Consider the following 13,144-nt stretch of genomic DNA (forward strand, 5'->3'; position numbering starts at 1 on the left):
GTAATAGTATTTGAGAGATTTGATATATGTCTGAAGTTATTATATCTTATGATATTTAAATGATATCATTATTTTGATACATTGGCTGTTATGTAATTTGACAAAAAAGCTTGTTTTTTTAGTTTCATAGGTAAGTCAGATTAGTAGTGGAGTTATAATATGCAATAACTCTTTATAGTTTTTTGAATTTTCACATTCATATATCAAGATTTTTGCTGCAAAAAGGCTTGAGTTTTGTAAGGAATGGTTGATGCAAATTCTTTTACTTGTGAATTATTTTGTGAGAGGATGATATAAGCTATGTAGCAGCTTTCATATTTTATGAATATTAACAATAAATAGCATTCTTTGGTACAGTTGGCAAAATGTCATCTGCTTGTGAAATGAACTCCATAAAACAGGATCTGAAATAGTCTCTTTGGTGCAAGTTCCTTGAATTTATGTACTTGATAACTTGGTCTATTTTTTCTGCATTCTTGGTGTTATGACTGGAAATTTTTGAAGCTATGAAGCAAGCTTTCAAGTGTTTACACTTTTTCATCTGCAAAAAGCATTTTAAGAGCTTAATAGATGAGCTTAAGAGCTTTTTAGTAAGGTTTTCATCTAGGGTTAACTTGGTGAACTGTTTCCACCTTGTTTCTCAGGCTCATGTAAGGAGAATTTCCTTCTGTTTTTATGAAGCATTGAATTCTAAAGTATGTTTAAATTTTTGAACTGAATCAGCAAAACATGAAGTTTAATTTGGTGCAGTATGTTAATTATTATATTTAATTGGATGATAACTGCCTTTTAATGCAATTTAGAAGTTCTCACTTCATCAAATTTGCATGAAAAAAATGTTTCATGAAACTGTTACCTGCTTTTCTTCAGTTCCATGAAGCAACAGTTGATTGAAATGCAGATAACTGTAGTTTTCTTGTCTATTTTAATCAGTTTTTTGTCAGATATTTTGAATAAGTAAGCACATCCTCTAAGTCATGATGTATTTGCATTATGTGGTGGTGTGTTTTCATATTTTATGTGCGGTTTTTTATATAATTGTACCTCCCTAATGGTTTGTCCCTGTTTCCCCCTATTACCCAGTTGGTACATCCTTTTGTTCTGTTTTCCCGCCTGGTCCTCCCTTCCCGCCTTTCCAGTACCCATCCATCAACCTGGAAAGTGCTGAGTCACTCCCCTATCCCCTCCCAGGTGCCTTGTCCGTCACTCGGTGTTCCTTCCCCTCTATCCAGAAACTTCTCCTTAGGGCACCGAGTGATTGGACGAGGGCCTGGGGCCACTCCCATTCCCCAACCCCATTGGACCAGGACAGATCACCCCATTCCGGAGCCACTCCCTTCTCTATTCCTCATTGGATCCTCAGCATCCCTCCCTCAAAGTTTTCCCCTCCCAGAGACCATATAACTTGGTGTCAGACCCCTCCCCATTGTTCCAGTTGGCTGGCACCTCTTCCCTGCGTTTGGCCCCGTTGGCCTTCAATAAAGAAGATTCAGCCCCCAACTGGATCCGCCTTTCCTTGATACTGACGAGGCTTGCCAGCGCTATCCCGTGAACCCACAAAGGCACCCTCCAAACCCTGTTAAGGAGCAGCGGGGGGTGCCTCCACTGCCCGCTCTCGCCCCAAGGAGAGCTAGCCGGGGCTAGAGAGATCGAGGGTCTGGGGCAGGAGCGCGGCAGCATTATTCTAAAATGATTGTCCCACTAAATATTTTCTACCTGGTGATGATTATGATGTTTCAATATGCCAAGAAAAAAACTCTAAATCTGATAATAAAAAGATAATTTTTCTGAATTTCCTTTTTAAGGTAAAGGGGCATTCTTTAAAATAAATAAATGTTTGAATTAAGAATGTAGGGGAGAAGGGAAGAATGTAGGTTAAGAAGACCAAAAGTTTGGAATGTGGAAAAATAATTAAAAAAAACAATTTCAAGTTTGTAATAGTTTTTCAAAGCTGCATGAAGGAAGACTACTCAAATGGGGGAGTAAAACCTTTCCTTAATCCTTGCTAAGGGCTCAGGTCCATAATGTCTCTAGTGCAATATGAAAGGTCATGTGCTTCTTAGTGCTGCCCCTATTCCTTTGAAATATTAGCAGCTGGTAAACAACATGGAAATGGACATGTCAATGATGGAGTGAACACAGAACTTCCAAGTTCAGAGAGACATTGTTAAAATTATTCACCAGACCTTTGTAAATTTGGTGAAGTATTTATCTAGACAGCAAATATTTTTACCAACTGGCTCACTTACTGTTCATTCATAAGATTCATATTAACCTTCTCCTATGAAAAGCTCTTAACCCGTCCTCTCTTTTCTTTCCTTTTACTTCACTGTACTGAAACATTTAGCTATATTTCAGTAGAGGATTTTTATCTCTGATGGACTAATTTATTTTAAGTTTTTAAAGGTTAATTTTAAGAATGAACTGAACAGATTGTTATAGCTGAAAAATATTTTTCTAGGGATTTCACATAGGTGTTTTTTAATGTAAAATGCTTGGTTAACAGTTATTAATCTTCTATATTTGGGCACTGGAAAAGAATCTAGGTACATAAACCACCCAGATTATATTACTAAATGTATAAAATAAATAATTCTAGTGATGTAACTCAAGTTCTACATACTTTCTTGATTAATGAAGCATTTTAGTGAGAGACTGAAATTATCCCTGTCTGATGGAGGAGTATTGGAACTTCTTGAAATATATGATGCTTGATTTGATGACTAAGCATAGCCATTGAGTCTAAGTTTTCCATATGGCAATTGTAAAGCAAGGAATAAATGAGGATAAGATTACATGTAGGGTAATAAAATCCTATGTCTGGAATGGTGTTTGCATTTGTCTTTTCTGAAACAGAAAGAGAAGACAAACCATTTTGAACTTGTTATTCTTTTAGGGCATGATACAAGCATCTTCCATAATAGTTTTAGAAATTATTTGTTAATGCCTACTTATGTAGCAGGTTCAGATCCTGGCAATATATATTATGCCAGAAATACCACTGGAATTATTTCCCCAAAATAATTCAGCTAGCTTTGACCTATGCTGTTTTAGTAGGATCAGTATTTTTTAAGCTAAATATTTGGGTTTTTTTTCCTTTTCTTTTCTTTTTGATTGCTCGTCTGTTTCCCAAATATTACCATGTAATCCAATAGGAATTAGAGAAAGAAAGAACTGTTCTTATTGAAGATGTGACTATGAACAAAAGGAGAATTAAAGACCTAGAAGATAACCTTTTATTTTGACTTAAAAGTACGAAGAGTTCTCTGGAGGATGATGAGACTCTACTAATTGTATTGAGTAACACTAAGAAGACTGCTGAAGAAATAACACAGAAACTGCAAACTTCTGCTGAAACTGAAGTACAGATCAATTCAGCCCGCGAAGAGTACAGACCTGGTGAGTGAAGGTAGTCATAGAAGACAAATAGCTAGACCATATATTTAAAAGAAAATACTTAGAGTAGGAAAATGGTAGGATAGGATCAGGAAGAACAAAATAGGTGGGAGAGATCTGTGTTTTCCTGCAAGTAAAATGTATTCAGGAGATGTCATATTGAGCTGTAACAGAGAAAATAGTCAATGTTATGCCTCATGTGGAATTTATAAAATTGAGTGAATTGTTCTCTTTGTAGACTTCCCTTTGCTGTATAAACAAGCACATCATTAGGGTGTTTAGGTAAGTATATGTTTGAGTTCAACATGTTGACATTCTTTTACAGAGCTTGTATAACATTAAGTACTCTCTATATCTGTTCTGATGAATGCTTCACCATTTATCCTTTGGTTGTTATAGTCAACAAATTTCATGAGTCTTTCGACTTTTAACTGACAGGTGAAAAAATGTGAAAAAAAACAGGGAAAACAGGGAAAAAATAGCTCTCTGTAATTGTCTGTATTCTATGAAATGTGTAAGATAATACAGTTAATGTACCAGAAACATTGCAGCTATTGTAAAACCTTTGTGTTTAAAACTGAATGACTCCTGAAAAGAAGTTAAATCAGTGCTGGGTAAGTTCAATCAATATAGCTCATTTCTTCTATATGAATCTTGTAAAAGTTTGTAAAAAGAAATTTGTTTGGATACTTAAACAATATTTTAAACAGCCATAATTTTTATGTGTTCTGCTGATGATCTGAATATTGCAGATCTCCAGATATGCTCGTATTTGAAAACTGGACTTTACATAGTTTGCATTAATTACAGAAAATAATTTTTTACCCTGATGTATACATGAGGATTAAATGAATGATTTTATTATTTTTCTGGCAGTAAAGAATAGAGAAACTGAAGGATCTTCAGTTAACATTAGTGTGAAGATCATTGTATGTGTTTTGGAGAGATAAAGTTTTCTGCTCTACATTTCTACTTGGAACAAATTTTTCTTTCCTGCTCTTTAGTTGCAACACGAGGTAGCATCTTGTACTTCCTTATCACTGAGATGAGCATGGTCAATGTCATGTATCAGACATCACTTCGATGGTTTTTGGGGCTTTTTGACTGCTCCCTAGCCAGGTAATTTAGCTGACAATAAGTATAATTTGTATTTACCCATTCCTGGAGGTGCCTGTAGTACAGTAAAGATTAATTGTAAACTAATATCAGAAAGAAGACTCTTGCTTCTTACAATCTTGATCAAGAATTGTCAGCTTAAATACCCATAAAAATTTGTAAGTTAACAAGGCAAAGACCCTTCTAATGTACTTACAGTCTCTCAAAATTTGTCATTAGATAATTAAATACCATTATACTGCATTTATTTTCAGTTGGACAAAAAGACTTTATTAGAAAGCATTTTTTATTGTTGTTTCCTCAATCTGAACGTTGTTTCCAGCTTGCTCTCTGGTATTCTGTTTGTGATCTATTATTTTGCATGTTTTGAAAATACTGAACTATGGCTTTTTCTTTTTTGCATAGTATTCCCTTTCTATAAAGCCTAAGAAAATCAAATTTCAACTGCAGACCTTTCTTCTAACAGGTCTACCAAGAGCCCTATAACCAGCAAGAGTGTTACCAATATTATTGAATATATGACATATGAAGTATTCAAACATATTGCCCGAGGGCTCTATGAGGAGCATAAATTTCTTTTCACATTACTTCTTACTTTGAAGATTGATATACAAAGAAACAGAGTGAAACATGAAAAATTTCTGACACATATTAAAGGTGATAACTGTGAATAAATTATAAGGAGAGCACATTATTATTTTAGAAAATTTATGTATTTGTATCTCCTAGCCAGCATGCTCCTTCCTTTTGCACATGAGAAATCAGTCAGTTGTAAGAATACATGTTTATTATTCTGATCTGGTGACAGACAACATTGTATGGCAGCTCTAATTTATAGCAGCATACTGAATATTGATGAATATATATTTATAATGAGAATTTGAAAGTAATATTGTTGTCTGCTGCTCAAATACCATCAGGTATGTGTTTAGCTTAGAAAAATTGTTATTGTACTAAACATATTATAGTAACTGCAGCAAATAGGAGCAGAAAATGATGCTAACATTTTAAAAAAACATCAGAGTCTCAGCTGCATGAGAAAAGGTCATGGCTTTGGCCTCAACTGCATACAAGCACTGAGTTAACTTGAAAGCTTGGATCCATTTTATATTACCTTTTCAAGGGACTTAGTTTTCCAGGCAGTATTTATTAATGGATTATATGTGTGAATTTTTCTATGTTGAATCTTCAGAATATCTTTTCCCAAAAAGCCTTTTTTTCCAGGCACATTGCACAAAAAGCCAGTAAAGCCTCAAAATGTAAATTGGCTAATACTTCTGACTAAGTTACATAATATTAAAAAAAATACTATAAATTAATCAATTTGCAAACTCAGCTTAATCAAATATGGCATGGTTTTGTAAGGTAGAAAACTTCTGTAACATCATGATTTAAAAAATGGATTATTGTATTTGTGTTTTTTCCTTCTTATTTTGTTTATTTTTCTTTGTCTCTCCAACAGTGCTAATAGCTAATTTCAATTTCTTGCAGGTGGTGCTTCCCTAGACCTTAAAGCTTGTCCTCCTAAGCCAGCTAAATGGATTCTAGATATGACTTGGTTGAACTTGGTGGAGCTCAGTAAGCTTGAACAGTTTTCAGATATTCTTGATCAAGTACGTAAGAGCTTTTGAAAGTTGATCTCTTGTCTAACAAGTAATTGTCTGGTAGCAATCCAGCATAAGGTGGAAATCGGTTTATTTAATGGAAGAGAAACAAAACTGACAGCAGATGACCACAGTTATAGCCCTGACTGCTTAGCAACATATGTTGCTATAAAATCTCAACCATGCCCAAGAAAATAAGAAGAGTAGAGTGTTCATACTTTCTAAAATTGTAATATTTTCAGATTGGGATTATCCCAATACAATTATCCAATTAATATATTGCAAATTTATTTTTATTCTGGTTATTACATTATCTTGCATCCCTATTGTGCTTTCTTACACTATGTTTTATGATGCTTGTTCCAATATTACTCTGGTTACATGGAGTAAAAGTTAGGGAGAAGGTACATTCATGTGGAGAGCAATTATGTACTTGCTGTTCTCAAAGCTGTATCTGTGCCTAGCTGTCCATATTCTGACATAGCTATGCTATATTATATCAGAATATAACATACTGATGAATAGCTCCTGTTTTCAGAATATGAATACTCCAGGGTTGTGTATTCTACAATAGCATGCTTACAATCTGAAATTTTATCCTATAAGTTTTAATAGCCTTTTTAAATCTGTGGAAGAATGACTCTAAACAAATGCCTGGGTGTGAAATTCACATCTCTGACTCTCATTAAAAGTTTGCAACTTAGTGGCAGTGCAAATATGACTTGTCTGTTTAGTAATATTTGCTTTGATGGTATAATTGCATAATGCCAGAGAAGAGAAACAGTGGAAAATCTGGTTTGATAGTAAGAATCCCGAAGAATAATTGGTTCCTAGTGGCTATGGTCAATCTGTGGACTGCTTCAGACATCTTCTTCTTATCAGATCTTAGTGTTCTGACAGGACCATAGCTCAGGTATATTTTTATAGCCTACATGGTCCTTTTAAGTATCGCTACAGTAATAGTTTTCAGATTGCAGATGTGTACTATCTTATATAATGCTAAAGGTCCATTTTGTAATGGATCTTTGTGTTGTATTTTCTGAAATTATTTTCAGACTATGTATTTGTTACAAGGGCAGTGATAAAAAATTATTCCAATATATTGAACAAATATTATCCACTGTGGTGATTTCTGCTGGAATCATATGTGTTTATCCAGATCTGCTTTATTAGTTCAGAAGATACTTTTGACTATCCTTGCTTACTCACTAGAACTCTAGAAGTTTCACTGTGTTAAACTGAAGTAAAATATTTTAATGAACTTGACTGGATGAGGTAAAATTGAAAACAATTTAATTGAGAAACTATTTCTTGCATGGAAGAATTAGAATCACTTTGGAAAAATCTTTAATAAAGTCTGCTCAAAGTTCTCAATTTAAAGACATCTATTTAAAAATTTCAGAACTGAAGTTTATTAAATAGACCTTTTTTAAAGAAAAATAATTTTCTAGGAACTTATTTTTAAACTTTATGTTCTTCTCCAGTACAAAAGAACAAAAATTTATAACATTACTGAGAATTCAGGACAATTAATGATGATTTACTGAAATTAGAATGCATCACTTGAAGTGTGGTGTTAATTTTATTGATGCATATCTTTAGATATTAGGATTGGATTCAGAGAAAATCTCACCAGTTACTGGTGTAACTGCAGTCAATAGATTAAGCAGTACTGTATAATGAATATCTCTATGATGTCTGCTATGTGTCTGAAACAGATCATACAAGATTAGTTCCTCCTTACTGTTAATGGGGCAAGGTAAACTTTCATCTTTCCATGGTTTTATGAAAACTGATAGTTCATCAAATGTTATATGCTGAATGTCTTTTGTCTCTGAGAGGTAACCCAGAGGTATTAAGGGGAAGATTTATCTAAGACAAGAGCTGTGTTGGGGGAAAGTGTGTAAGAAAAATCATCTCAGATTGTTTGAAAGAGCCTTTTCTATTTCTTTGAGAAAAAGAACAATAATCTAGAATTTTTAAAGATAAATAAAGAGGGGAGAAGAGTTGGTTTTCACCTATTCCTCTGGATTGTCTGCTTAGTGATAGTTATTTTAATAATTACTACTGTTAATTCTTTGCTTATTTTACTGCAGAGTGAGAAAGGCCTACAAGCTTTGAAGTCCATCTTTAGTATTTTTCTCCTATTTTTGTAGATTCTGAGGCTGAGTTACACTATCTAATGGAGATATCCTTAAATCATTAACATGTTTCTAAAGCTTTAGAGAAGTTGTTATTTTTTATTATACTCTACTTATGATTATATATATAAATACATACAGATATATGTTGACGTTCCCCCCCTAACACAGCCCCCTGAATATCAGGCTAGCCCAGAGATCTAAGGCTGTGAGGGGAGGAATATCAGGAGATGGCAAAGATTCCCAAAAGAGGCTCTTACCCGAGATATGTTGGTTCAGCTCTCTTTATTCTGTGGTGTCCAAGGGGAGAGCGGGGCAAAAGAGGACGAACAGGAATTGTCAGGGGTCTATATAGACTTTGGACAGGGTGGGCTTCCCTGGCTCTCCGCCAACCCCGTTGGTGCAGGAAGGAGGGGTCCAGGGTTATCTTGATCAGAGTTACAGGGTCCCGGGGAAGGGGGAATAGTGTGCCCATGAGCTCACTGTAACAATATGTAATCTAATAATTATTTTTTAAAAATTCACTGGTTGTATAAGGCTATAAAAAATAATACCTTCAAAGACAGTATGCTATGTTGACATGTAAAAATAAACTTGTTGTATATTTATATTTTTGATATAAATTTTTAAATTTCTTTGGTCTACAGTTAACCTTTTGGTAATATTTACACTGGGAAGAAAACAGTATAAAATGGTTGGGCCACAAGTTAAATTTACCCTTTTTAATATAGGCAAGAAAATATATCACTGACACTATGGGGGAGAAATACGCAGAGGGAGTCATCTTGGACTTGGAGAAAACATGGGAAGAGTCAGATCCACGTACTCCCCTCATATGCTTTCTTTCCATGGGCTCTGATCCTACGGACTCAATTATTGCTTTGGGAAAAAGACTGAAGACAGAAACATATTGTGTTTCCATGGGCCAAGGGCAAGGAATCCATGCTCGTAAACTTCTACAGCAGACAATGGCTCATGTAAGTAACAAAAACCGGAATGTTTTTCTCTCTGTATTAAGCACTTAGAAATAAAAATCCTGCCATGAGATAATGTTGTTTGGTGGGTAGTTAGTGCTGATGCAAATGCTGACGTTTATTTATATGTGTCCTAAGCAAGAGAACTGTATTTTCACACTCCTTCAATTTGCCACAGCAAATTTCTTGATACTGTGCAGATGCTTTTCCTTGAAAATTGAGTGTTTTTCATATAAAATGGGGATTTTATAGTGATTGCAGACTGATGAACAGAGCTGAATTGATTTTTTTGTTTTTTTGATTATATCACCAGCAAATATTCTTCTGTAGGCATTTCAGATTATATTTTCAGTTTTTTATTTTAATAATATGGATGTATTTTGTTAAATAAAAAAAAAAGATATGCTATTTATAGTTACATAAACTTGAGAAAAACAAGGTAAGTATAGCAAGTTATTTTGTATTGCTGTAGTCTGAATTTGGACTTGGGAGGGACAATCTGGTAACAGGCATTTTACAGGACGAGGAATTAAAGAGAAAAACTATCCGTATGAGAAAGGTGAGTTGTTCCAATCTGGCATGCTTTGCACATCAAGTGGTACTACTGCTATGCCTGCTGATGTGAAAATACTGATCTTACTCTCCTTTGCTATGAGCTTCTTTTTATGACCTGTTTTACTTTTGCTTCAGATACTTGTTTGATAACTTCTCATAAGGAACTAATTGACAGATAAAATGAGAAGAAACCCATTCAAAAACAGGGGAAAGGAGCATCTTTAGTTTAGTCAAGAGAAACGCAGTTACCTTCCCTCACTGTCTAACAAGGTGTCTTTGGGAAGAGGTATATGAGATGCCTATAATGAAATATGGTAATTCATATAAAGAAGTTTGACATCTGTTGATTGATAGAAATAGGTTAATAATGTATGCTTATTTGATTATTTTCCAAGCCTGGAACCCCTGTGAGGACCAAGGTTTTGCAGGTTGCTCTGTGGAGCTACTCCTGAGCTCCCTTATGTAAGTCAAAATTTATCAGTTTCTATCAGCGCTGTAGTCATGACAAGGTATGTTTTAAATGTATTGAAATGGAAAAGGTAGAGAATATTTAAATAAACCAGATGAGACAATTAGGGACCACTTGTTCAGGTGAAAAAAACCAAATAAGCTAACACCATCTTCAGAAGAAACAGCCCAGATCTTAGCTCCCATCAAGGAGATTTCAGATGTTGAACAATGTTGATAACTTTTTAAAATCCATTGTTTTTAACTAGGGAGGTTGGGCACTTCTGCAAAACTGCCACCTTGGACTTGACTTTCTGGATGAGTTAATGGACACAGCAATAGAGACAGAGAATGTTTGTGAAATCTTTAGATTTTGGATTACAACTGACATTCACAAACAATTCCCCATCACCCTTCAAATGTCCATTAAGTTCACCAATGAACCACCACAAGGGCTCAGAGCTGGACTAAAGAGAACAGTGATAGAATGAGTGATAGAATGCTAATGATTTTGGACTGTGATGCTATTGTGTAGTCAGGTTAAACTGGTAGTAGGTGTAAGCTGGTATGAGGAACTGCTTGCAATGATGCCAGGGCACATCTTAGTTTTTGTTTTGAAAATTAAAAAGAAGATTTGCTGATGCTCTGTTGCCACAACTAATTTGATATCAAAACAATTAATGCCTTTTCTTTTCTCACAATTTGGCTTGTAGTATGTCAGTTCAAAGTGTTTGAATTTTTAATATTCTGTCTTTTGGCAGAAAAATGGCATGGTTAGCCATCAAGTGCTCTTTACACTACATAAAATAAAGGACAAAGTCTGTGCAGAAAGCCACTTGATGTGAATTCAGCTATCAGTAAATTGTGGGGTTTTTTCCCCCTGAAGTTTACTCTTTTAATTTGAGCAATTTAATAACATGCTATAAACTGTCTCCAGCACAGAACATTTTGTGGGACAATTATTTACCCTTGGGAGAAGCAGAGAGCAAAGTGAATATCTCTAGAGTGATATTTTAGCACTGATTTGAAGTAGTTTTGAAAAAGACAATTACAGTGATTCTCATAAAGCCCATTTGCCATCAATAGGTATCAACCAGGATTTATTAGATGCCAGTAAAATAGTGCAATGGAAACCACTGTTGTATGCTGTAGCCTTTCTGCACTCCACCATTCAAGAAAGATGCAAAGTTGGGTCTCTGGGTTGGACTATTCCCTATGAGTTTAATCAAGCTGATTTCAATGCTGCTGTGCAGTTCATTCAAAACCACTTGAATCGCATGGATACCAAGAAGGTAATTAATGATTCTGTGGGAAAGGTGGATTAAGATGATGGATCTTTCTAGTAGTAGAATGTATGCAAATACTTCCTAGTAACTTAACTACAAAAATGATTTTAACTTATTGTTTTTTCCACAAATATTCAATATTTCAAGTATATCTGTCTCTACAGCAGCAGACTTATACTTCTAATCCAGTGCATATTTAATTTCTATATTAACCTCTACATTAAAAAAAAAGCCTTTCCAGCCATCTCAGAAATATAAACCTTAGAAGTATAGACCTTCTTTTCAATCTAAGTCAATTTGTTTAAAAGAGATATTTCAAATACTCTTGTGTTTCAATCCATTTTGAGTAAAAGTAAGATTTCCCCCCTCTGCCACCTATCTTTGCAGCATGAAGAAGTCAAAAGTGGTTTTAAATGACTATACAAGAATGTCTCCTGTTTCTCACTTTCATATGGTCAGTTGTCATACAGAGAGGACTGTGTCAGAGCAGTTTGCAGTTGGCATTTTAAGTGAAAGGAGAATTCAAATATATCTGTAACCTTCTTGCTATCTTTAAGATGCTCTTCAATTTCAGCAAATTCTATTTTGAGAAATCCTTGCAGGTGTTCAGGGAATGCCAGACTATAATGAAAAAAGAGTAACAAGAAAGTAACTTTCTTTCAAATGGGACAGACATGGTACATCAGCTGTTTTTTCTAAGGGAGGTCTAAGCAAATAAGAGGGGATTAGCTGAAGTCAGTGGTTTCTGCTTGGTTTTAGGGGATCTGCTGGAGTACTGTTTGTTACATGACAGGTGAGATCCATTATGGTGGTCATGTGACAGATGACTTTGACAAAAGACTCATGAAAACCTTTGTAAAGATTTGGTTAAGTGAAAACACATTCAGTCAGGAATTCAGTTTCTACAAAGGATACAGCATACCCAAATGTACTACGGTGGATCAATACCTTCAGTACATACAGGCTGGTAAATGAAAACTGTTTCTCATAAGTTGTTTCTCATAAAATATTTCTCATAAGTTCCTGATTCCCTATAATTTTTGTCTTTTTTCTGAGTACCTGTATGTAGTAGATAGGGACAGGCGAACGGAAGATTTCGGGATGTGACGGAAAGAAAGACCCCCCCATCCCCCTCTCACCCTGCAACATGTTATCCATTACCCCAAAGAATGTAACCACACATAACCCAGTAGTTTTCCGCTCCTGACTAACCCTAGAGGCCCTGCCAACCCCCCCCGATGTAGCAGAGTGCCCCAAGACTATTTAAACCCATGAGATAAGATAATAAAGGCTTTTCGACCGTCCACCACATTGGTGTCCTGCGTGTGTCGTTAGCCCGAGTGGCCCAGGGGAGACTGGGCTGCCGTGCTGTTCCTTGCAACCAGGTCGCCGTTGCCTCCCATGAAGGCAACATAACTGGTGCCGAAACCCGGGAAAAATTCGCTCGGGTAGCAGGTGTCGCCTAGACAAGAGCAGCGGCCAGACCGGTGAGACCGTGTTCTCGGCGGGGGAGACGTCCCCAGACCCGCGATCGTCGTGGATGCCATTGCCAGGGTCGTAAGTGAGGTTCATAAGCAATGGGGAATTGAGTGTAAGCTCAAAGACTTTTATCTTGCTATAGCAAG

At 35.6% G+C, this 13,144-nt stretch overlaps 1 protein-coding gene across 1 annotated transcript in view; it reads left to right on the forward strand.

Moving 5' to 3' along the window:
- Window positions 1-13,144, forward strand: part of LOC110469814 (dynein axonemal heavy chain 5) — a 125,050-nt gene that overhangs the window by 104,358 nt on the left and 7,548 nt on the right. The window contains 10 exon segments of the mRNA XM_085561441.1: window positions 3,156-3,399; window positions 4,401-4,515; window positions 4,979-5,169; window positions 6,004-6,125; window positions 8,989-9,267; window positions 9,704-9,790; window positions 10,503-10,590; window positions 11,320-11,525; window positions 12,279-12,472; window positions 12,927-13,076. Of these exon segments, the coding sequence (XP_085417567.1) occupies window positions 3,156-3,399; window positions 4,401-4,515; window positions 4,979-5,169; window positions 6,004-6,125; window positions 8,989-9,267; window positions 9,704-9,790; window positions 10,503-10,590; window positions 11,320-11,525; window positions 12,279-12,472; window positions 12,927-13,076 (1,676 nt within the window).

This window comes from Lonchura striata, chromosome 2 (genome assembly GCF_050655825.1).
Source record: "Lonchura striata isolate lonStrDom1 chromosome 2, ASM5065582v1, whole genome shotgun sequence".
NCBI classification, from domain to species: domain Eukaryota; kingdom Metazoa; phylum Chordata; class Aves; order Passeriformes; family Estrildidae; genus Lonchura; species Lonchura striata.